Raw genomic sequence first — 26,562 nt, 5'->3', positions numbered from 1 at the left:
GCAGTACTTTTCTTTGTTTCGATCTCGCGCCTTTTGCGCACATATACACCATACATTATTTCCGCGCGTTTAATGATTCGAATTAAACGAAAAAGAACGAGAGGAAACGATTTTATAGTACTTTTCCCGCGTTGTGCCGTATATTCTTGCATCCGGTGAAATTTTGTCGAAACGCTTAACCGTATTGACGATAAATATCATTGTCTCTTGTAAGATTTTCGATATTTTTTCACGAGTAATAAAAATACACGTATATTTATTTTTTAACGCGAGTTAACGTCCAAGTGTTTCTTGCTGCGACGATATAAAAAATAAACAAATTTACTTAACTCAAGCCACGTTTGTACTTGAAAAAGCAGTTTCCTACGCGAAACGAATCTCGCAGCACCGATGATCGTTCCCTAAACGTGAAAAGATAAAGAAAAAACGAAAAAAAAGAACAACGGGAAGCAAAAAGACCTGAAAAAGACGGCGCGTGTTGCGTTGTTCGTCCGGAAGACTCCGCTCGCTAGGCCCACCCCTGCGGACGACGAATCGTTATTCTTACTAATCGCAACCGTTTTCCATGATTCTGTTTTACAGGCCTTCCCAGGAATGGTTCCGTATAAACGACCGGCGGGCGACAAGTCCGGCATGCCGGTCTATCAGCCAACCGGCGCGACGACCTATCAACAGTTAATGCAGCTGCAGCAGCCGTTCGTGCCTGTGTCATGTGAGTACACTGGAACACCACCCCTACCCACTCAAACCTCTAACCAATCGGTCGTGCAACCCCCGAACGTGCAAAGCAACCACCACGCGGTGGTGGTTCAGTCCTCCTCCTCCTCTCAGGGAACCAGTGGCGCCACAGTGAATAACTGCGCCGACGCCAACAATGGCGTGCTGATGGATCCCTGCAACAATCCACCGCCACCACCTCCAACCGCCGACAATAACAGTAACAATAGTAGCGGCAATAACAAGCAGCCGAATGCGACGCAGAATCACGACGCGTCAGAAAACGCGCATAACTCCCCCGAATTGAATCACGCGAGTCCCTCGACGATTTCGCAACAACAACAACAACAACAACAGCAACAGCAGCAACACCAACAACACCAACAGGCGCAGCATCAACAGCAACAAGCTCAGCAGCAACACCAGCAGCAGCAGCACCAGCACCAGCAACACCAGCAACATCAATTACAACAGCAGCAACAACAGATACAGAACCAATTGGCATTGTCAGCTGCTTCCGTGCAGCCCGCGATGAGTCCATTGACTTCAGTCGCTGGTCTGAGCTCGATGCCAGGCGTGGTTAACATGGCCTCCATGGCCTCCATGACGAACGTACCATCGGTCACGAATATGGTATCGATGTCCAACTACAATGCCTCGAACGTGGCTGGGTTGAACATGCTCAACAGCCTCGGCATGGCTTCCGGATTGCCTACGCACCTTGATCCTGCCGCTCTCGCGAAAGAGGTCGCCCAGAAGAATTACGCGAAAGCCATTAAGCTGTCTCAGGCGTCGCAATCTTACGGTATTAATCAGCTTACCGCCCTGAATTATACCGGTGTAGCTTTGAACAAACAAGCTCTGGTGAATCCAGCCGCGGCAGCTGGAAGCGCAGGGGTCGCCGGATTACCGGCGACAACGGCGACACCTAGGCCGGTGATTCCGAACCTAGCGGGGATTCCCGGCGCCTTGGCCTCTCCGCTTTCCGCTGGAATTTTGGCCTACTCGAGACCACCCACCGGCGCTCCTATCAATCCTTACTCGTTGATGAGGCAACAGATCTTGCCAAATCCTTACGTTCAAGCCTCGATACCTGGGGTTCCTGGCGCTGCGGCCGCGGTCCAAGGTAATCCTTACGTCCAAAATCCCTACACGGTTCTACCGGGTGTCGCCAGCATGCCTGGAGTCGCGGCTGGCGTCGCGGCGGCTGGTGTACCGGGTGTCCCACAGATACCGCAGATTCCAAATCCGGCGACGATCGCGGCGCAACCACAGGTTGCTATTCCAGTCAGCTCGGGCGTGATCATGCAGCCGTACAAAAAGATGAAGACCTCGTAAATGAATTTCGTCGGACGATTGGAGAGGAGGCAACATGTTTCTTCCTCTTCCACGTCTACGAACGTTATGGTTCCTTCTTCTGGGTCCTCTGCGTCCTCTCTTTCGAATGGGAACGCCGCGTGCCGACTCTTTCGGATCTTCTTCGTGGTCCGGCGATCTTCGAGATATCAGGGCCGAGGAGTTTTTTCGTGTGTGTTAATTTTTATTCGTTTGACGTAGCTTCGTAGAGTGAGTCGTAGAATATGGAATTGGATATCGAAGATTAGATCAACGTTGCTGACCTATTTTTTCATTTACCGCGAAGGATAAATACGGAGTTTAGCTAGATATAAATGTGTGTCGTTGTAGCGTACAAGGAATTGAATATGTAAGGTGAACGCGACCGTTCCTGTTGATGAAAGAGAGAATATACAGCGAGCGGATGCGAAACGAGAAATGAAACGTCGAAATAAGGGATGAGAAACGCGTAACAAAGAAATAAACAAACAAACAAGAGTTCCGAAAAATGTAGATTCACTTTCTAGTCAGACATTGTCGGTGAACAGTGCCTTATCGACTCTATTCCACTTGGAGCGTTTCGTAGATATGTGTAACGCTTACACGTGACGAATAGAAAATAACGACGCGAGAACTTTTGACGAATACGATTCAATCTTTTTTCATTTCTAACCCGTTTCGTTGTGGCGAAAGTAGCAATGCCGAAACGTCCACGCACGGCGGTTCGATTTGATCGTTTCGCGTTTTATTTTCCCCATTCTTATCTATTATTTTCTGTCTTGAATAGAGCGACTCTACACGAAGACTTGCCAATTGCACGAGCCATCGGAATAAGTTTTTAATCGCGACTATCGCTTCTTCTTATTCCTCATTTTTATTTTCTTTTTTTTTTAAACACGCTCTAGCTGTATACCATTAAACGTATAACGTTTCTTTATTTCCTTTGTTTGTAGTTCCGAGAGGAGGAAAAATGCGAGTGATTTTACTGTTGTAGCGTACGTTATTTGGTACGATAAATACTAGGAGTGAGACGAAAAATTTGTTGAAATTTATACCGCGTGACACCACGTAACCCTTTGTTTTCTTTTGTTCAGAATATTGTTTCGTTTGTTATGACCTATCGAAGAAAGAATATCGTTCCTTCGTCAGATCATCAGATTGATTATTGTATTCTATATATATATAGGTGTTTGTTCTATATTACGTATATAATATATTCTATATATTTTTTATTTTCTACGTGAAGATGGACGGAAGCGATGCTCGGCCTAAGTCACGTTACGCGGGTACACGAAACTTGCCTTTTTAAGTCATAGAATATTGTTAATCCCGTTGTAATCTTTTCGGTTGGCCTGTTGAAGCCATTCCGAGTCGATTACCGATTAATATTAATTTAATTGCTTACGTGTTATTAAAAGTACTGCAGTCCTACGTGAAATATTTACAGAGGCACCAGAATTCGCGTACGCTGTAGCACAAAACTATTCGGACATTTGTTCTTTCTTAGTAAAAGTAACGTGCAATAATAAGAAATTATTTCCGGATTGTTTAATTCCTGAGCTGTGAGTTAGAGAAGAAAAAGTTTTAAAATCAGAATATTTGACAATTTATGAGTTGTTGTATTAACGCGTCTTGTTATTAATTTTAGTCTCATAAGATAAATTTAGAATCTGTCAGCTACCAGGAAATTTATAATTTTAGCCACGTATATTTTCAATATTTGACGCGGCAACGAACAGAGCTTTTACCTTTGAGGCGAAAGTGTCTGAATACGTAAATCTATCAAGCACGTAAGAAAAGAAAACGCTTGAAAATCGCAGATTTAACGGGAACTCACCGTGAACGATGACACGCATAAGTCGTAACATTCGTTATCACGAATGTAGCCTAGCGTCAGAAATATGGTTGCCACTACGAATATTTCGCGTTAGTCTGCGTTCAATCCTTTGTAGTCGAAGTCTGTGGAATTTTATTCGCTATATATTGTTCGTTTATCGTTTCTCAGATTTTTATTATTTTTAATTATTTATCATAGGTTACTCTTAAAGAAACGGAGAGGCGGAGCGGAAAAGAAGGAAAACAGTGAGACAAAGAGAAACGAATTTTCATTCTTTACGAATCTTACATTTACTTTAGTAAGGATAATCGTACTTTTTCAGCATCGTTTCGCCTTGATAATTAAATCGAATAACGCCGATCATTGATACTTGAGACTGGTGTCATCGGAATTGTCACTGAAATTTCTACCGATCCGAACTCCGCCCTTTCCACTTAGTTTTAGAAATTAATTGCAACTATTATACTAACGTATGTTTCCTAGAAACACCTTGCACATCGATGAGATTGAAGCAGAAACGCCGTCGTGTTTCGGGCGATACTTTTAAACGATTAACGTACGTGCATAGATTTTAGCAAACAGACTTCGTCCTGTCTCATTTTATCTAGCGCTATGATTATACACACACAGACACACACGCGCGCGCGCGCGCGCGCACGTACACACACCCACACACACACACACATACACATACACATATATATATTTATCTATTAGTATATAACTGCGTGCGAAACACCTGAAGACAGTCTGTGCTGTCTTTTACGTATTCAATTCGGGGGAGTATAATTTGCATACAGTGAACCTCGTCAATTGCAACTCACGAGCTTATGCATTTAGCCGAGAGGGAAAATGAAAAACGGAAAAGAAAATAAACCGATCGTAAGGAAAACACAAAAAGAGCGTAACGCGGAGTGATACGATAGAGTTAACGAATGATTAAGAGAAAATCGATTAAAATACGAAAAAAAAAGGGAAAAATAACAGAAAAAGACATGCATTTACGCGATTAGAGGATACGAATAGAAAAAAAAAAAAAAAAAACAGAAACGAAACCACGCATTAAGGAAAAGGCTGAATTCGAGAGAAAAGAAGATACAGAGAGGAAGATGAGAGGAGGCTCTCGATAATTATTGTAAGGAAGAAAAGAACAAAACAAAAAGAAAACACTTACACAAAAGAGAAACGTATATGAAACGAGTTCACATGCGCATTAATGGTACACGACCGCACAAAAACGTTCAACAGATACACGCGAGTAATCGTCAAGAGACAAAGAAATATATACATTATATATCTATACATGCATACGCGTTAAATATAATTAGCATACATATATACATATACGATATATATTTGCGCACTTCTTATCGAACAGTAATTAATTCGAGTACATGAAAGAGAAAGATGACCGAAAATGCGGTTATGTTACGCGAAAAAGAAAGGAAATATCGCCCGCCGATGAGTAAAAAAGAAAGGGTGACAGAGATTTTCTCTGTCTTGCGTATTCGCACTCGTGTCTACCAGTGATTTGAAAGTTCGTTTAGTCGAAGTAGCGATTACGATGATTACAATGATGATGATAATGATGACGATGATACGATAATAACTAACGATGAAAAAAGAAATATATATAAATATACGTATATTATATTTAAACATATTGTAGATCTATATATGTGTGTAAATAATAATTTTCTCTACGTACGAAGGAATAAACAAGAGTATATTGTATGTATAGATATTCATATATGTATTGTATATAAGTACATACATATTAAAATATTCACTGGCATATACAGTGAAGAGGAGAAAGAGGTTAAAGAATCAGATAAGAGTAGCCGTGGAGTACGTGGTACTATGTGATGGCGATTATTTAAACAAAATTTCAATTAGTATTTTTGTAACCAGGAATTAGTTTTCTTTAATCCGTACACCATTGATAATTGTCAAATGAACTGTAAAAAAACATTTTGTTATTCTTATTTTGTTAAAAGTTTAAAAAGAAAGTAGGAAGTTGTCGAGTATCTCGAAGAGGAAATTCTCGAACGCGTGTTCTCGTTTCCTCCCGGTTCCTTTCGTTTTGGCCGCGAAATTTGAAGGCAATTTTTCTGCTGCGATTGAAATAGAGTATACTATATACATACTTACAGAGACACATATGTACACACAGAACATATGCACAGAATGTGCGCGCAAAATACGACACGCACAAAACGTCGAGACGATTCGTGGTCGATTTTTACGGTATCCTCCCATTGCGGGAGCAACATTGTTCAGGAAACACGGTCTTCCATAGCGACAGAGTGTAAACGCGGTTATTTTGTATTGACGGACGAAGCATAGACGAAGCGATTGTCGTTATTTTCGCGGCCAGAAGCGAAGAAACTCTGGAAGAAAGCAAAATGATAATTCGTTGTGATGGTACTTTTTTGATGTACATATAACGCTGACAAATACGTATTCGCAGAGGACACGCGACATGTATACACGTACTCTGGCATACACCTTGCCATTTACATCTTTACACACACATACGCATACACGTACACACGCACACGCACACAGATATAGATGCAGGGTGTATCTCGTAAATATCCCAATTAGTACGTAGACGTAGAAAACTTTATAGCGAGCAAATCAAAAACCGCACTGGAAAATTTGAAACTAAAGAATTGTCATGTAATACTTTGTTTTTTTTTAATACATCAGACTACTTGTTTGTCTTATCGAGAGAAACTATTTTCTTGCTAAAAGATTCTAAAACACGATAGTTGAAATATAAAGACTTTCACACGACATATTGTATCTTGCTGTAGCTACGCCAAGCCGAATATTTTCGTGCTAGTACCGTTAGATACACCCTGTATACAGAGATACTCAAATAACGTATCGATAAACACGGTTCGTGAACGAATTCGAACGGCCTCGAAAATGCCTCGCACAGAGGTTGCGCATAAGTATTGTAGGCGTATTTCCGGTTTCTAACGAGTCACGCACATGAACCGACAACTCTAGGGTTCCTCAACTCGCTGTTCACACTTGTACGTACACACCGAGAGGGTGGCTGGATTTTTCCTAGATCCTCAGCGAAATTCTGGAACTGCATCTTTCTGCGTATCGGTGTAGAAATTTCAATAGTTTCGAAATATTCGATAATAATTTTACAAATCTTTTTCCTTCGTTTGTTTTCTTGCTTTTTCGATACTTGTTCGATTCGAGTCAACTTTTAACGGACAATCATCGATGAAAGAATACGCAGTGCCAAACTTTCCACGAGGTGTCGATCGAAAAACAGCGCAAGTGCCTTCCCCTTGCACTCGTACACCGTTGCACACAAACGACACACGTGTACTAGAGTATACAAGAGTAAACTCGAGAAAAACACATTAAAAAAGCATTCAACGTCTAATATACATATATGATACTTACATGATATATAATAATTATATTTATATTAAATACGAACGTAAGCATACCTATCGATTAATGTTGCATCTGCATAGATATCGTGCAACGAAAAAACGTGGTCGGTATATGTCGCAAGATAATCGACCATCGTTGCTAAGGTGGTAACCATATTATATTACGAACTATGCCGATCTATTATACATATATACATATTATACATATAAAATGTGAATTAAGGATTATAAACGATATAAGAAAGAAATCCACGTTTCACGGCGTACTACATACAGATAGTATTTATTATCATGTACCGTTTTGTCTCTGATGTTTTCAATTATACTTGTACGTTATTTCATGCACGCCACGTCGAAAAATCGAATGTCGAAATAGTCGTGTATGCAATCGTCTGAAACGACGTCGGAGGAACGGATCACAGTCTTTGACGCTATTAACGTTATACCAGCGACAACCTCGGGGACGTAGAGAGAATGCAGAAAGAAAGAACGTAGAATGTCGACGAACGAGAAAGATGCGATTTAACGATTGTAAACGGATTCGAAGGATTTCTTGACCATTTGTATGCGTGTTGGTGTTCACCAAGTCACACGTGATTATGATATACATATACATATACATACACATATACATACACATGGACACGTAGGTTCGCGTTGCACGATATCGTCACGTCCATGAAAGCGAAACGATAATGATAACCGCGAGACGAGAAAATTCGTCCTATGAGAATAGAGGAGAGAAAAAGGAAAAAAAGAAAAGAACGACACGTCATTCATTTTCCAATGTCGAGGAATCGAATTAACGGTTATCGATGGATTAACTACGTTACACGTACATACCATAGAATACGATAATACGAGTATATGATATAGCCGCGTGTAGCCTGCGTCGTCGACTCACAGATAAACAGCAGAAAAAGAATATACACGTTTAAGAATCGAGAGAAAATAAGGGATAGTAAGGAAAGAGATAGTGTTAGGTAGAAAACAATTTAATACGAGAAGGAAAAAAACACGAAATTTTAAGAGAACGAATGAAAATGAAACGATGATGCAAATGAGTCTTCGAGGTCCCGAATGCGTTTTTGCGCGTGCACGCTCACGGGGTTTGTCAAGGAGTCAGCCAGTATTTGTAATAATAATGCTTGAGAAATGCATGAATATTTGTTTTATTAATGCTTCTTATTTCATCTCTTTCTATCGAAACGAAACTTCCCGAGAACTCGCTAATCCCTTGTAATATTTATATCTATATATATATATATACATATACGTTATATATGTTATATATGTATATGTATACATATACTCATGTATTACTCGATATTGCGCCCCTAATAGCTCACAGTCTTAGCCTCGCTTCCTGCTTCCCTTGTTTTTAATATCCTTTGACAATCTGTTCGACTTGGTGCTTGTATTGTTACTTACTTTTTCAGCGTTCTTTTTTTCAAATTTTTTTCTAGTATTTATCTTCAAATTTATCGATCAATTATCGAACGTAGCATTCTTTCGCAATTTATTTAGCATCCGAGGAAAATCGAATTATCGGCAGTGACCCAATTATCATTTTCAATATTTCGTGTATTTCGTTCGCCGGTGTTTCAATTTCGTTTATCATTTGCGCGATTTTATTTCTGCGATTATTTATTTCGATTCGTTTTCAAAGCTGTTCGCGTACTCGATGGATCAAAAGAGAGAGGAGAGTGAAAAAGAAAGTGATTGTTGAATTTGTCGTGGAAATTGTTTTTTCCGTCACGCTTCGAAGGGCGCACACTTTAGAATTTAGACGATGCCAAGCACACGGTCGTTTTCTGAAACCTTGTATGTAGACGTTAGCCGCTTCTTTATTACGACGGACGTCGTCAAAGCGAGCGTACAGCTCGCATTTTCCCTTTTTTCTTCTTTTTTTTTTTTTTTTTACTACTCTCTATTTCTTTCTCGTCTCTCTAAACGTAAAATTACGTTATATACATATGTACAGATATATATCCTATATATGTACTGTACATCTATATATAAATGTTCCTGACCTTTCCGCCTCTACCACAGCTTCTCCTGCGCTTTAGTTGCGAAATTCAGAGACACAGAGGAGTAACGTCTAGGTATATTATCCGTATATCTTGTCACGTCGATATACCTCTCCCTCATCCACGATTTTATCAACAATCGCCACATTAGAGAGAGTTCTCCTCTCCTTCCATTACGATTTTACTAATAATCGTCGAGAAGAAGGTCGATACGAAACATATGAATTGCGTGTACGTTGTGCTTCCGATCGACTATCTTTTAAAATTATCTTCTTTAAAATTAGGATTAAAAAAAGTCATTTCGAGATATACTTTATTATGGCCAAATGCCAAATAGCCAAAGCAAGAGAAAATAAAATTAACGTTTCGAAGAAACACGTTGCAAAATACGTATGCCTAAGAGGCAGAGGCGAAGAAGCCGGATTTAATGTCATCGAATACACGTATAATCGGCGATCGAACGAGAAACGTAGAAAGGAACGGAAATCGACCTTCTTCGAAGTAACTTCCGATCCAAGTAATCCACCTTTGCGTTCGGTCGGCTTCTTATTCAGCTTCGATTATTATATTATTTCGCCGCTATCTCGCCTGTGTAAGAAATTCGCGCGTGTGCCTACTGAATTGTTTTGTAATTGCTTGGCACATGGAGAGAGACCTTTGCAACACGAATCGAGTCTCGGTAAACCAGAAGCAAAACCGGATATTACCGAGAGATCGTGATTCCAAAGGCTGTGTTACCGAAACAGGCTGTATTCATGCATCTCTATTTACAACCTATGTATATTTTATACATATCTCTATACATATATATATATATATTATAATCCACGCTTTTGATCGCATCAAGTATATATATATATATACACACATATATATATACAGTACTATAACGCGCCGAGGCCTCCTCACCTGTTTCGATCGCTTTAAAAATTGCCTTGCGATTCAAAGGCGAGAAGAGTGCTACGCAGAATTGTTCGACGATTTCACGAATCTTAACGCTACGCGACGTTCTGTGTCATCGACTATAAAATGAACGAAAGAGATACGGAAAAAGATTATAAGAATGTGAAATAGCAAGTGACGAAAACAGAAAAAAGTATCGGTGTCAGAAAGAGAGAAAATATCGATCGATCGAACGATCGATTCTTTCCTCGTCGAGGAATACGTTATTCGTTTTCATTATCGCGACGCTACTTTTCCAATCATTCGTTAACCACGCATATATGTATAGGTATATATGCCGATGATTTTCATCATAGTATAAGAGTGACACGAAACGTACGCGCGACTCCGCGCGGCCGCGACCATTTCAGACAAAAAAAGAAAAAATAAACGCGAAAAGTACTCGTCGATGCCATTACATATCGCGAATACGTAAAATAAATGTTCATGGCACCGCACGAACAGAGCTGGAGCAAATTAAGCCGGAGCTGCACTCGAATGGCCAGGACGATTTGACCGATGGTTTATCGCCGCACTCTAACGTCCAACGTATGACGGCCGATCGGTGGATATGAATGGACAGAACCGATTCCCCCTGTCGTCCAGCGTAATTTCGTTTTGAATATCTTGAAATACGACTCGAGCGATCAGACTATTAGCTTGAACGATACGTTCGAACGGAATCAACCGAACGGACCGAAAATTGTGATAGATGCTTTCGAAGAAAAAGAGAATATATAGATGTACGTATATCGTGTTTGGATATCGGGTCAGATCGTAGTTCTGTCTAATCCGTATACACCTGTGTCGATATAGAAACCGATGTGAAGCACTCTTTCCGATGTAAGTATCGCAGTAGCACTTTATTTTGTCGCATATGCAAGCTTCAAGCACCTCGACGCTTCACGATTAATTAATTCGTAATAATCTCGTTTTATCAAGCGAGACTGTTTCTTTAGACGCGTATATACATCGCTTCTTCTCTGTATTTTGATTAGCGCGCACGTAGTTATAAATATATATCGTACATTTTTTTAACGGCTTTCAACACGCGACACGCGTTTCGTAGATAAAAGTGACATCGATGGCTTGTGCTCGTATCTTTTTTCTCTGTATCTTTCACCGCCTATCATGTACGAACGAAATAAAAATTGTTTCTTTGCTATATCTCTTTATATCTATTTCTATGTCTTTCTCTCTCATGCAATTTCTATCTCTGTCTCTGTTTATTTTAATTTCATAATTGCGATTCTGTTTTAACGCTGCGACATCGTCGTTAATTCATACACGTAGTAGGTATTTACGTACATGTACAGCACGCTCGTTATTTCTCAACATCTCCTTCGTAAATGGATTCGCAAATCTACCATTGATAAATCAGAAAAATAAAAAAGGATAGATTTGCCATTTACGAAAGAAGCGCCGATTAATAGCGTGAACACGCTGTATATGTATAAATTTTCACACAATACGAACGGGATACATAATCACACGAACATAACCTGAAATAACGAAGCTTAAGCGCATGCGAATATAATCTTTTTATTATTTACAAGTGTCTATATCGCGGAACAGCACGATTGCATTAAGATCGAACAAAATTTGGTTCGAAATCGTTCATTCTCCGCTTTCTTGTAACAAGAGTTGCTCGTCACGGAACGAGAAACCATGTTAGACACGTAGTTAAACATTTATTGCTGTGAATTGTACTGTATTTTGTTTGTTTCTTGAAGCGTAAAACGTGCTCACATACAAACGTATACACAAGTTACTGCATATTAGGTTGTTACATGATAAATGTCATCGCTACACTTTCTTCTCGTACGGCGCAATTCTTGTACGTTCTACGAACTCGCTGGTTTATGCAGATGACCGTCGTTCTAAACAAAATAACGCAGACCGAAACAACCACTGCAAATTATTTTTACATTTACGAATGGTTGAGACAGCATCTCGACGTTTATTTACAAAACAACCTAATATCTATAAACGCATATACACGGGTACATACTAGCAAAAGGAAACAAAGAGAACAATTCACTGCGTGTACACACATATTCGATCCCAGATAGCAAAAGCAATCAGTTGCACGTTGAATCGCGCGATCGTTCATAATCTTCTCTTTAAACTTTCTGTTTCATGCTTGCCCTCGCCTGGATTTCCACCGCACGTCTTTCGATCGAAAATTACCACGCATACAATTGTTTGATCTCCGTCCCGTCAACGCTTACATTCCGGTTCCGTCGACGATTACTATTCCGACTCTCTCTCTCTCTCTCTCTCTCTCTTTCTCACTCACTCACTCACTCATTCACTCACTCACTCACTCACTCACTCACTCACTCACTCACTCACTCACTCACTCACTCACTCACTCTCTCACTCTCTCTGCCAACGTCCACCACGACCGCACCACACCGGCCCTCTAACGCACGTGCCCGAATCACCCTCTCCCGATCCTGAAATTGATCCTGAAACGCCGTACGTGCCTGAGTTATCCACCCGTTCCACGGAATCTGCGACGACTGCTGCGAAATCCAATCCTGAATACTCCTTCTCCGATTAATTACATTCATGTGGCGATTGTGACCATTTCCCGATCCGTGCGCTGCCGCCGAACCTCTACACGTTCGACCGATCCTCACCTTCTCTCCTTCTTCCCTCCCTTTCTATTTTAATTTTTCTTCCTTTCGTTTCTATTCGGCGGGGATTTTCATTTTTCCTTTTCTTCCCTTTTCTTCCCTTTTCCTCCTTTTTCTTTCCTCTTTTTCCCTACTTCCCGTTTTATCCACTTTCTATTTCCTACTCGAATATCTCCCCTACTATCCTCGCCACCATCTTCTCTCTTCTATCCCATTTTCTCCGTGAAATTCGCACTCGTTATACACACACGGTTATTCAATCTTTTTCTGCCGTCACACGTGCTCGCTTCTACATCACGACGATAAAATAAATTAAATATACGCGATATTACTCGGTCGGCGAACGAATCTCGGTGATGGGCCGTTTCACGATATCTTTCCTCGAACTGATACCGTTCCACTTCCGATTATCCTTTTTTCTGCACGTGTTATCACGCGGAATCCATCTCTTTCTCGATCGTCATCGATGCGTTCACACGTGGTCGATACACGATACTCACACACGTACACACGTACAACTAAATATTTGAACGCTGGCTTGGTATGTGTGCACCGCTGCCGCATTATCGCCGCCATGTCCGCCCATCACCCGTGAAACAACGACGACAATCGTAATTCACGTTATAATTTACCATGTTTGTTTGGCATATGTATGTCCGCGTATATACATTTTCTACACCCTGGTACATGCATCTATTCTTTCTCATTAACGAAACGTCAAAAATATCAATAAAATACAACAAAAATACAACAACAAAAAACGAAAAATGGTGATATATATATGAATACACTTGTACACGAAAAAACGCATCATTTCATGGCTTCGCGAACATCTTCGACTCGCGCGATAATTTTCGATACGCGTATAACGACAATGATAAATGCACATATATACACGGATAACGCGCGTGTTGTACACAATTTTTATCATACATACGCGACATACACATAATCATTCTGTTGCAACCCCTTGGCCATTCCCCGCCGCCAACGTTGACCATTTTTGTCCATAAACCGACCGTGAAACAACGGAATAACGCAACCGCTGCGACGATGTCCACTACCAAAAAAAAAAATATTACAAAACTTTGCGAAAAATAAACAATAATCGCGAAAAACTACATCTCCGTGTTCCCTCTTTTCTGGCGGACATCTTCCAACGAACGATGCGACGACTAATGCGACAATAATTTAAAAATAATAAAATATCCACCTTTGAATCAATAAAACCAACAACAACAATTACTGCTACTACCATCACTACTATTACTACTACTGCACTACTATTACCATTACCACTACTACTACGACTACTACTACTACTACTACTACTACTACTACTACTATCACTACCACTACTACTACCACTACTACTATTACTACTACTACTACTACTACTACTACCTACAACATACTCGAATTCTTTTTTTCCGTGTACATGTACCTGGGTGCTCCGAGGGCACGTTCGGCGTACTTCACTTTGATTTTGGTGCCTTCTCCACCGAATTCGATCGACTGCTAATGAAAAACCACGAATAAAACCAAAAACCAAACCAAACCAAACCAAATCAAATTTAAAAATATATATATACAAAATAATAATATATGTAATGATAATAAAAAAAAAACTACTGCTACCAAATACTTCAAAAAAATATATAATAATAAAAAAAACCGTACCGAACACTGCCTCGTTTGCTGCATGTGGATCGCCTTAGCAGCCTTAGCCACTGTCGGGGCCCAAGTGGTCCCCCAAAACGCTCACTGTGTCGTCTACACAGACAGCTGCGGACAGGTAGACTCATTATTGTAACCAGTTTTTTACCCAGTCTCGGGTCTGCATTAGAAGCGCCAGACGGTGATTGAACAGGTGAAACGAAATTCGAAATGCATGCGTGGTAATGTGCCTGTGTTACCTCTCACTTTTATGTTTTTTTTTCTCCTTTTTTTTTTATGTTCCTTTTTAATCTCTTGTTTGTCAATAACGATCCTGTCGGTATGATCAGGAGAGCGACGTATTAGTCCTACCTATGGTGTTTTTGTGGTATATCAAGAAACTAGGCGGCCGTCTACGGCATGGAGACTTCGCTAGATTTCAACGAAACCCACGACGATCTCCTGTCCACGGTCTCGCGATTAAAAGAGATTGTTTAACATTCATGCCGATCGTCTTGGTGCTTTGATGCAAGCCCGAACTTTTAATGCTGCTAACCTTCAAGGTTAACAGGGGGGAGGGAGACGTTCGATCGCTCTGAAGTTTCTTTTTACTATTTATTTAGCATTTGGTTTGTTACGTTTTAGATAGGAATTGTTGTTAGCTTGCTTCTTATATTTTTTGAAAAAGAACGGGAACGATCGGACGTGATACCTGAACCTTCGGTAACTTTGGCTAACACGTAGCTTTTGGGGGCATCTCCCTCACGACTGCTCACCGCAACTATAACTGCGAATAACCACTGCCTTATCTGGTGTTTGTCTATTATTATTATTATTATTATTATTGTTATTATTATTATTATTATTATTATTACGTCGATAAGTATTATTATTATTATTATTATTATGATCGTTATTATTATTATGCTATTTCGAAAGCGTTGTCGTCACTCCCCCTTAAACAAAGAAAACCTTATTCACGAAGAAAGAGATGCACGCTTCTTATTCAGTAATTAGTACGACTTTGCCATATATGTATATATTATATAGATTATATACATATATATATTGTTATTGTTATATTATATACATACATATTTATTATTATTATTATATCTATCATGCCATTGTCTTGATTACGCTTCTTTCATTAACGTTGCGCGTTAATTGTGGACCTTATTGTCGGGATACGCATTTGAAGAGCATTGGGTGCTTTGAGAATAGTGGTGTTTGAACCAATATTTTAACTAATGTCTCTATCGTTTTTGTACAGAAAGAGAGAGAGAGAGAGACGGAGAGGGTGAAACTGATTATTTTACTTGTCCTCTTTTATGTTGTCCGAAAGTTCATTTTATATCTCTACGTAGAATGTTATGTATATATTTTTTTACTTAACTTTGATTTATAATGAATTTATAACGGATAAACGAAGATTATTACATGTAAGAAAAGAAAAAATATTTTGTCGGGCAAAAGAAAATCGAATTTTGTACTTTTCATTTATTTGCCATTATTCATCTTTCTCGTAAATAAGTGAAGAAAATTCCAGTCTTTTTTGCCATTTACCATTATACGACTGTTAGTTTGCAAACTATCTCAAATAGCATTTACCTTGAAGCACCCTGTATATTTTTTCTCTTTACCCTAAAACGCTTCAGTACTTCGATCAATTTGTCTCTTCGCCCCTTTTCTATGCATCTATTGTTTTTTTTTTTTTTAATTAATTTTTTAATCGCATTAGAAAAATTTCTCACGGTTATGGACCGTTGTTACGTAATGTCCGAACGTGTATTGCATGTATATTAATATTAGTACATAGTCCCTGTATTAGCATCGGTTGCGTGTTGCTTCGAATTTCATCGAGCCACCTCGAAACTCGCGTGTCTATATTACGATATTGGCAGGATATGATAGAATTGATTGCGCAATTGATAAAAGTGGTGATTCTTTATGGAAACACGAGTCGACGATATAAGATAAAATTTTCTTGTAAGAAACATTGCCTTGGAGATACGGGACGATGCGATGTTAATATGTCAGCAATGTACACGGAAAGCAATCGATTTTCTCGAGAAGAAAGACTGGCGCAAGAAAATTTCATTAAGAAAAATGTTCGATCAATCTCGAAGGAATCACTTCTTTTACAATTGTACGACAAATATCATCATTTCCTACGTTTCCAACCTTCCTATACGGTTCTTTCAAAACAATCAAGTTGAATTCTATAAAAACGACAATGGCGTGATCCTCTAAATTGAACCGCGCAGAACACGCGTGTTTTAACAAGAGCAGATAAAAAGAAAAAGAGGAAAAAAGTGCCATCGCGATAGTAACAGCTTTTTGAATTTTCAAAACGATTCTCCACGTGACGTGCAACACTTTTTTCCCCGCTCTCTGAACGCTCTCCAGACCATTCTAATTTACCGCTGTCGCCAATCGAAAACACGGAACAATCCTGTCGCTTGCATAGAGAGCTTCTGACGCATTACGTAACCGGGAAAACGATAGGTAAAAAAAGGAAAAAATAAAACAAAATCAGACTACGGGGCCAAGAATCGAAAACGCGTGGCCGCGGGCACAGGTTTCTCGCTGTAGCGTATCTCCTTTTTCTTCCTTTTCTTTTTTTTTTTTTTTTTTTTTTTATTTACGTACAAAACGCAGAGAACACGTTGACAAAGCTTTCCTAGCGAGTACATAGAAGAAAAAAGAGAAAGAAAGAAAGAAAGAACGTGAGACGACCCGCAGCGTCGATCGCCATTTTCCTAGCATTACTTTTCGCGATCTCTCTCTTCGAGTCGGGTAGACGTTTTTCTCTTTTTTGTTTTTTGTTTTTCGTTTTAATACTCTGTCTCTATTTAATGTTCGATCATACGTTGTATTCTCTATGATCGAACCTACACTTTTATTCGTGAGCATAATTAGCTCTTATTGTTATGGTTGCGGAGTCGCAGTTGACCTAGCGTTGAACTTATTTGCAGTAGAATATTATTAATTTGACAGCTTTTACGACATCCCATCTCCACATTTTTTATACGAATGCCAATAACCGCTGACTTTTGTCCAGCCACCAACGGGCGGTTTGGTTCGCTGGCGTGGATGATATCTCGTCCACCGATGGATATCTTACCACCTTTCTTTGTCTCTTCCCTGTGTCTATCTATTCTATATATTCTCTATCTATATTTACTTTTTATTTCTCGTAGCTTTAGTAGTGAGTGGATGTGTGTGTCTATAAATCTCGTAATTCACGCACGCGAACCAAAAACCCTTTCGGCGGTCCTCTCAAGTCGGCTTTTGGCAGCACACGAATTGCTTGGGTGATGAGGAGGGGCTCCGTTGTCTCTGCGCGATCCCCCTCCCCTCCAACGAATCGATCGATCGGTCGTACCAACAAAATTCGTTTCTTTTGTTTCACTCGCAAGTTTTTACTACCCAAGGTAGTTTACTTTTCGAAACACGATCATCCTTCCGAAAAGATGTTAGACAGTACGAAATATAATTAGGTATATCGCGCTATCATCCTTTTGGAAGTACGTACAACGAGTATATCCGAGTTAAGATCATCGCGATCCAGATATCGTATTATCGATTAGACGATTTTCCTTAATCGTATTCCGAGGGAGGGGGCTTACTTCCTTCCTTTTTCTCGTGTTTATTCGTTTTTTCGGAAAAATTCACCGCTAGAATCCTGTCTGTTCGATCGAGAGATAACACGCGAAAGGGACACGATCTTCGTGAAAGAAAAAGAAAGATAACGTCGAAAATCGCGACTCTAATCGATCACCCAAGCAGAATGAACCAACCCCCCTTCTCCCGGGCCATTATTTGCATGACCAGACTCTGTGTTTGTAGCAAATTATCTCTACGCAGTTGCAAAAGTTATTACATAGTTATTATTCTTACTCTTGTTATCGTTATTCTTCTGATTATTACGATTGACGATTAGTCTCGTTACTCTATATCTGTACCATTATTCGTTGTTACCATCTTATGTCTTGTTTCTCGCGCAAAGGTTCTTCATTATCCATAATTTTCCATTTTCCTTTTTTTTTTTTTTAATTTATTCTCTGTAGTAATTTCCAATTGCATAACACGCGAGAAAAATTCGATCGATGATCGTTTCGTGATGAGAGAAGAGTACGTAATTTAATTCCCGTCGTCGCTTTTTTTTTTTTTTTTTTTTTTTTTTTTTTTTTTTTTTTTTTTTTTTTTTTTTTTTTTTGTCAGTACAAGTTCAGCATTTGTTTATCTTAATCTTTTTCGTTACAAGTATATTTTGCACGCTTTTATGGTGAGCCTATGGTACTATTACTTTCGCTCGCGACAATTGTCATTACGATCCATTATTTAAACGATTGATTTCGTTGTTTTTATTCTCATTGTTCCCCCTCTGTTTTTATTTTTCTCTTTTCTTCGTTTTGTTTGTTTTTAATTATCTCTCATTTTTTATTTCATATACATAATACTCTGTCTCTGGTAGGTTGTTAACTGCTTCTGACCTAACGTTTTTTGCTAACACCAATACCAGTTCTCTGGAATTTGATGTTTAATCTATTTTTTTTTTTTTTTTTTTTTTTTTTGCTGCATTTGTCTATATTCATATATATATTCTCTCGGGCATATATATATATATATGTATGTGTGTGTATACGTATATATATATATATATATATGTACATCGATAATCTTTCCCTAGATACGAGTGTACGTGTGTGTTTCTATGTGTGTGTGTGTACATATAATATGCATAACATCTTTCGCTCGGGGGTAATCAAAGGAACGGATAGTAACGTAGTTGGGTAGAAATATCTCGCTTCACTTGAGCCTTTTTATTTTTTATTTTCATCGTTCGAAAATTCCTTCGTTTATTGACTCTATTTTTCTTTTTGTTTTCTTTTTTTTTTTTTTCTTGTAATTCACATTTCTCGTTTTGATAATCTGGAAGTGGTATTTTTTCGTGTCTTTTTCTCTTACCAATTTTTTAATTTTTTTGTCTTGGTATTTGAGAAATATTTTCTCAAAGTTCGTCGTTCTCGTTCAAATTTCTGCGAAACTCGTGAAACTAAAGAAATCGTAAAAATGTATTCCGACCAATGAGAGCTTGTACGAAAGAAAGAAAACGTAGTGAAGGATATATTCTCGTGTGTTGTTCAGTCACGCTCATATTATATATATACATGCACACCAATTTACGTATTACGATTGTTGTTTTTTCATCTTGCTGCAGCCAGGTTTTTGCGTTTTAAAGTCACTGTTTAGCACCCTCGGTTCCCAGTCAAAGAATCGGAAAAAGAAAGGGAACAGCTTAGACGAGCGATGCTCGTTGCCTTCCTGTATTCCATACACAGATTTTGTTAACACTAATACTTCAGTCTAGTCATTGTGCTGAATGGCCCGCTGAGAAGAGGGCTTCCACACCTGATTCGCAAATTGATTAACTCTTTCTTACATAAAGAACGAATACTTTCGTTTACTCAATTTTATTTCATTTTTACCACGCGAAGTAACTTAAAATCGACTCTCGACAAGATACAGTTTTTTCTAGCGCAATAATTCCTACGTCGAATGTCTCGTGATGAAAATTTGCGAATCAAACGATCCTCGTTTATAGGCACGCTCCTTGCACACAAAGTGTCGGGAATGTTGAGAAAAAAGAGAAAATCGAATAGAGAAAAGACGGCATAAAGCAGATAGATAAAATTGTTACATATATGTTACAGACTCACGGGTGAAAAACAGTTCGCATAGAAAAGTGAAACGAGTCCTTTGTTCTCGCCCATTCGAATCACACCAATTCTTTCAATAAACGTGTATCGTGTCGTGTCGTGTCGTGTCGTGTCGTGTCGTATCGTAAGAACGATCACGGTAGTAGCAAGCTAATGATCGACTTGCTTCACGTCGATGCCGAATTAAAAAAAGTAAAGAAGTAATCAATCTCATAGAGTACAATGTCTCGACTCACGATAGACAAAGTAGGGAATGACCAGTTTGAAAAAGAAAAGTTCTACTGCAAATTTTCTTCTTAATTCGACCTGCACGAACAATCGACCTCCGCGAATAACTATTTTTCGAACCAGACGAACCAGAGGAAAAGAATCGTTCAAATCGTACAAGATCTGTTACGCTCGGTCGATTATTCGTGTGCCAGTAGCAATTAATTAATATTCATATACGATCCGATTTTTTAGAGCATGTAATGTACCGTGAATATGCTCTAACACTGAAATGAGTTTGAATGTGTGTGTTCAATGATTTTCAAAGAACATGCGTGCGTGTGGGTGTCTCTGTGAGAGAAAGACAAGACACTTGTCTTCGCTCTGTTTGTGGAAACGCGCGAATGGCGTCTGCTTGTGAAGAACGACTGATGCGAGACACTGTTGAAAGTTGTTTTTTTTCCCTCCTTTTCCTTGTAACTATTGTTCGCGCGAACCTCGAAACTATCCGTTTTATAAAAATACCTGGCACATTTTCTTTCAGTTACTGGACACCCTCCCGGTGTGCCAAGATTTTAATCGACAAGTGTGCAACCGTCCCGCCTGCAAGTTTATCCATCTCAGTGACGGTGAGTTTCCGGCCCCATTTGCCGCAGTTCCTCTCGGGAACTTGCGGCAATTTCGTTGAAGATCGAAGCTTATCGTTCCTTTCCTTTTTTTGTTTTTTTTTTTTAACAGTTCCTTTATTTCTCTTCTTATTCTTATTCCGTTGCGCTTTTATTCCGTTGAACGATTAATTGAATTTTCTTTCAGCGACACAAGATGGTGAGTACAATGCCGTAGGTTGTTATTCCGCGTTATTAGCGAGATTAAAAGACTTTGGCTGAAATATAATTTTTTTGTTCGAATATGAGCTTAAAGTATTTGAACATTCAGTGGCAGGAGGTAAAAAGAATTGACTAACTAGATTTTTCAATTAAAATATTACTTTAAAGCCGATTCGATGTACAGAGAATGTACAAATTTCTCAAATTATATATATTTCAGCTCGGTGTATTTGTGCCGGCCTAGATATCGTATCGAATGGCCGGCCAAAGAGCATTTGTATTTTGCAGCCATTTTGCAGTTGACGACCACGCATTCGCCACAAAACAATCATGCTCGTAATGTGCGACGGATGACAAATCTATTGGTCACCGCTGCTTCCAACTGCACGTAACTTCGTCAAAGTCACGAATTACTAGACTAGCTAGCCGCGACTAATAAAAATGATAGTTTACTGCTAAACTGTTCGTGAATGGTCTGTAAATTTAAAGAATGACCGCGGAAAATGAGAAAACTCTAAGAATTTCAGAAAGAAAGAAATAATCGTAATGTTTATCGTATAATCGTAATACCATCTTATTAGATATATATATATATCCATTTTATAAATATCATAAATATTACGTATATAATTATAATTAGCATAGCATAATATCTTGGCATCACGGAGAAAGAAATTATAAGCGAAAGCGAACGTTTGCAGATATCCTTAGCTAATCATAAAGCGTCATTATACGAAGATCATCGACGCATTAAAATCCACCAAAAATTGTTATCGATTTTTCCATATGTCTAATCGATGACCGTTTGAACATTTCCAGGAAACGTGGAGGTGATCGAGAATCGCGTGACCGTGTGCAGGGACGCAGTGAAGGGCGCGTGCATGCGGCCCCAGTGTAAATATTATCACATACCGGTCGCGTTGCCGCCAGCACCTCTGATGGCGATCACATCGCCTGCGACGCCCTAGTTACTCCTTCTCGTTTAGCGGATATATGTAATTCACGACGAGGCGAGCAAGAAGGAACCGACAGACAAGAGTGATACAGTAACAGAAGCTAGAGAGCGGAAAAAAGGGACTTGATAAAGAAAAAAAAAGGACAAAAAAAAGAACAAAAAGAAAACTACAAAAAAAAAAGCAAGTAACGAACAAAGACGAGAACGAGAAAGAGGCACTACCAGAAAACGAACAAACACAAGAGCTTCTCAAGCGCAGGTTTTGCCGGATCACGATCATCCTGATCGTTGAACAAGATCGACGAGAACAAAAAGAAGAAGAGAGACGTATCAAGGGGAATGTGTGTTTCAATGTTTTCGTCCTCATCGTTCTCTTCGTCGTCGTCGTCGTCGTCGTCGTCGTCGTCATCGTCGTCGCCGTTGTCGTCGTCGTCGTCGTTGTTAGCGACATCGAAAGAACCGAGTTTCGATTCTATTTCATCCTCCTCTGCGAATCTCCTCCAATGCGTAGGTTTTCGTCGAGCCAGATAGAAATCAGGAGAAAAGGCTAGCGTATCAAACGCGAATCAAAGAGGAAAGGTCGGACAGAGGAATGAAATCGTCGTTCGTCGTTTCACTAGTTGAAAAAGGAACTGCACGAATTCGTTTCTCTTCCTGGCCATTCTCTTCCTCATGTCGTCCCTTGAAGATGAAAAAGAAGAAACGCACGAAATTAAATTCGTTCGTAGAAACAATTCCCTCGTCAAAGCAATTCTGCGAGCTTCACTCCCGATGGAAGGAAATTTACCATTGATTTCCAGCAGACCATTCGTAGATTATTTGCGCGTTTGGTCGCCACGAAGCGTAATTTACCGTTCGAGAGTCGAGGTAGCCGATTATCTCGCGAGAACGAAAATTTCCCCATGCTAAGACGATAAAAGCGTTTCGTTCGTGCGAATTGGTCGGAAAAAGAGGATACGGTATTTCTGATTGAAGCAGACATATCGAGTGGTCGTTGAAATTGAAAATCAGCCAAGTCGCGTCGCGTCAGCGAGAGAAACGTCCTCGAGAGGATGCTCGAAACACGTCACGATCGAGTGCCAGTACACGAGGTCTTCCTTAACCTTGCCTTCTTTCCTTCTTCGTTCACTTAGACTTCCATGAAAGAGAGTCACAAACCTGTCTAGTCTGGCTCGCCAAGAGGGCAAGTGGATTTTCACAATTTCTGCTTTTTAAGCGTTTTTATTCATTTGAAATTTAAGTATCGCACGAGTTAACTAATTTTGCTTTTTAAACTTTGATTATTCCATATGTCATTCGTTTATAAGTGACTGTTATCAAATTTCCGATAGTTAATTTAAACTCGTTATACCTTTTAAATCCTATTTTCTATTTATCGATCTCTTAACTACATCCACTTAGAAGTATCTTTTAATTTCAAAATACCTTGCAACTGGTTTTCAAAAGCACACATTTCCTTTGAAAACTTCCATTTGCCTCGAGTGTCTCGTTGGATTCGAGATTTCTATGTTCTTCCACGCGATTGCTGATCGAAAACGGGTAAAAGAAACGAAACGATGTAGCTGGCAGTTCATCGCGAGACACATTTTCTAGACAGAAAGGCGAATATTCGCGACAGTAAAACGAGGGAATACGCTGATAGAGCGTTGATGTTCCGTAAAGATCTTGGTACTACTATGCGTACGTATATTATACACGTACTATGCATACAGAGGGAAACGTGGTTAGGAGTTATACGATCTCCCGGGAACAGAGAATTCCGAGTTATAGGATCGTAAAATTTCTCCACGTTCGTAGCAATCGAACGAATTCATATCGTACGAGTAGGCTGGCTCAGACCGATGGGAATACTTGATAGAATTATTTAATCCTTTTGATGTTGGTTCGGCTGTTTTATCGTATTTCAGTGAATCGGTAAGAACGCTGGAAGAAGTTGATTAATGTTTTCGACAACGGGCGAAATGTTCACGCAATTTCTGTTTAAACGTTATTGTGATATTTTATGAATACTTCATAGAATATTTTATATAGTGTGTAGCATGGATAAATATATCTAGATAAGTTATTAAAACGAGATAGTTTAAGGATAATTTACATCGTAAGAAAGTCATATTGTACATAATATGATACCATTAATGTTAATATCTTTTTTCATCGTCGACTCGCTCGAAAATAATTTCTGTGCGTTCTTTCGTCGAATTGGTTTAAAAGTTCGAGCAAAGTGAAATCAATTACCATCATCACGAGGGTTAAAGATATACATTGGTCAGCCATAAATCCAGCAACGGCAATCACTGAATCTAACAAACTTCAAGGGACGTATGCGCAGTCAAAAAAGAGAACTGACCCCGATATATCGAATAACGAAGTTTTTTATACTCGTATATACACTAAACGAAATCCACTGATATTTTGTTTTTACGTCGATATAATTGCGCGTATGCACGCACGTTTCAGCTGATCGATCGAATGTACGTGCACACGCGCCAGGAGGCATTGACTTCGCAAGAAATTTTACGGGAAGGTAAAGAAAATATAAAAATGGAAATCAAAGGAAGGAAGGAAGTAATAAAAGCAGAATTACAATCGTAGATTAAACGACGAAACGAATATATACACGTATATTACGCATATTATATATAAATATACATATATATATATATTACATATATTATATATACATATGTGTGTATATTGTATATATATATATATATATATATACGTAAAGAAAACAAAAATGAATGTATCCTTCCGAGGAAGGTACGATGCCTTATGACGTGGTTTCCGGCGAGTCTCAAAGTTTCCGCAATATTTTTCATTCACTTTTTCCCTCTTCTTTTTTTTCACGTTTGTCTCCATTTCGCGAAGGGAAACACCGATGATCGACATACTCTTAGGCGAGTGAACGCTATTTAAATATTAACATTACGACGAATGTACGTGATAAATATATGTATATATATACATATAGATACCCACACACATACCCACATATATACATATATACATATTATACAAAAAATTATATTTAATTAAACAGTAATGAAGAAATGATAGATAGAAAGGAAGATAGTACAGAGAAAAGATTTAGCACGGACAATGGTTAAAAGACCACACACGAAAAATAAAAATATTCTTTTTTATATCTGTCGCTGTTCGCAAGACAAATTCGATGTGAAATAGATTTTCGGTTCCTACGTTTCTTTCAAACACGTTGCGTTTCCAATGATATTTTTCGATAAAGTATAAATTCACGTGCGCTATCAGTGAACCATGTTCGTGAACCATTAATCGCGAATAGAAGCTAAATTGCGAATATATGTGCAAATTCATATTTTTATGCATAAAACTAAACAAACGGGATGTAAACGGAAATTTGTTTCAAATTTGAAGTAGTATAACGAGTATTTCGTAGATACTTTCTATATTTTTGCATAGGGCGGATGTTCCTACAACTGCCATGTCTTTTGCAAAAGAGAAATAGTTTTATGCGCTAAGCGTAAAAAATTGATTATAATCTGCAAAAAAATTTCAATATTCGTACGACTGTCAGCCGATAATTGTCAGTCCCAATGACTGTGATCAGATGACTGCCGGACTTTTTTATTGACTGTCTAACTCTGTAATTGCTTTCCGCTCGCGTAGTGGCGTTCTTAATGCTAAAATTATACTATGGTTTTTAAAGATTGATTTTTAAATACTAGATACAAACAACATCCGTGCTGTCCCTTTGTCTTCGTGTAAATCTAACTTGCTGATAAAACCCTTTCCTCCATACGTTTTACTATTCTATTAAGTAGAATATCATGGCAGTTGTAGAGACGCTGACAGTTATAGGAAGATGCATTCTGCGCGTTTTTCTATATTTCAATTTTCCATAAATGCATAAGTATTCATAGCCTAATGACTAAAAGGATGATCAATCGATCGATCGATTTAAGTTTTTCCCGGTGTCGCGCGAAGGACCCACCGTCGACAACGAAGTTTTTCGTCGTCCGTACATACTTTTACACATTTTGTCTTTCGCTCCTTCGCCCCGTCTCTATTTCACGATATTAGCTATACAATTAATATTCGTTTTTATTTTTTATATATTGTGTAGAAACGTTAACCGATATAACTACCGTACTAGTATTTAATTCCTTGATTCTGCCCGTACACGTATTCCTCTTCTTCACATTTATTTCAACCTTTATTTTATTACACGTTTATTTCTTTTAATGATTTCCTTTTATCCATTTTTCGTTCGTTTAGCGTAGCAAT

At 38.9% G+C, this 26,562-nt stretch overlaps 1 protein-coding gene across 16 annotated transcripts in view; it reads left to right on the top strand.

Moving 5' to 3' along the window:
• The window catches only part of LOC100651044 (DNA N6-methyl adenine demethylase), a 383,971-nt gene extending 375,482 nt beyond the window's left edge, over positions 1-8,489 (top strand). For all 16 annotated transcript variants that reach the window (XM_048408475.1, XM_048408469.1, XM_012312331.3 and 13 more), the window contains one exon: positions 583-8,489. In XM_048408475.1, the coding sequence (XP_048264432.1) occupies positions 583-2,055 (1,473 nt within the window). In that variant the 3' untranslated portion in view covers positions 2,056-8,489. The remainder of the gene's footprint in view (positions 1-582) is intronic.
• Positions 8,490-26,562: the final 18,073 nt, after the last annotated feature.

Source organism: Bombus terrestris, chromosome 9 (genome assembly GCF_910591885.1).
Source record: "Bombus terrestris chromosome 9, iyBomTerr1.2, whole genome shotgun sequence".
NCBI classification, from domain to species: Eukaryota; Metazoa; Arthropoda; class Insecta; order Hymenoptera; family Apidae; genus Bombus; species Bombus terrestris.
The sequence above is the reverse complement of the archived record's forward strand: the minus strand, read 5'-3'. Positions and strand labels throughout refer to the sequence as shown.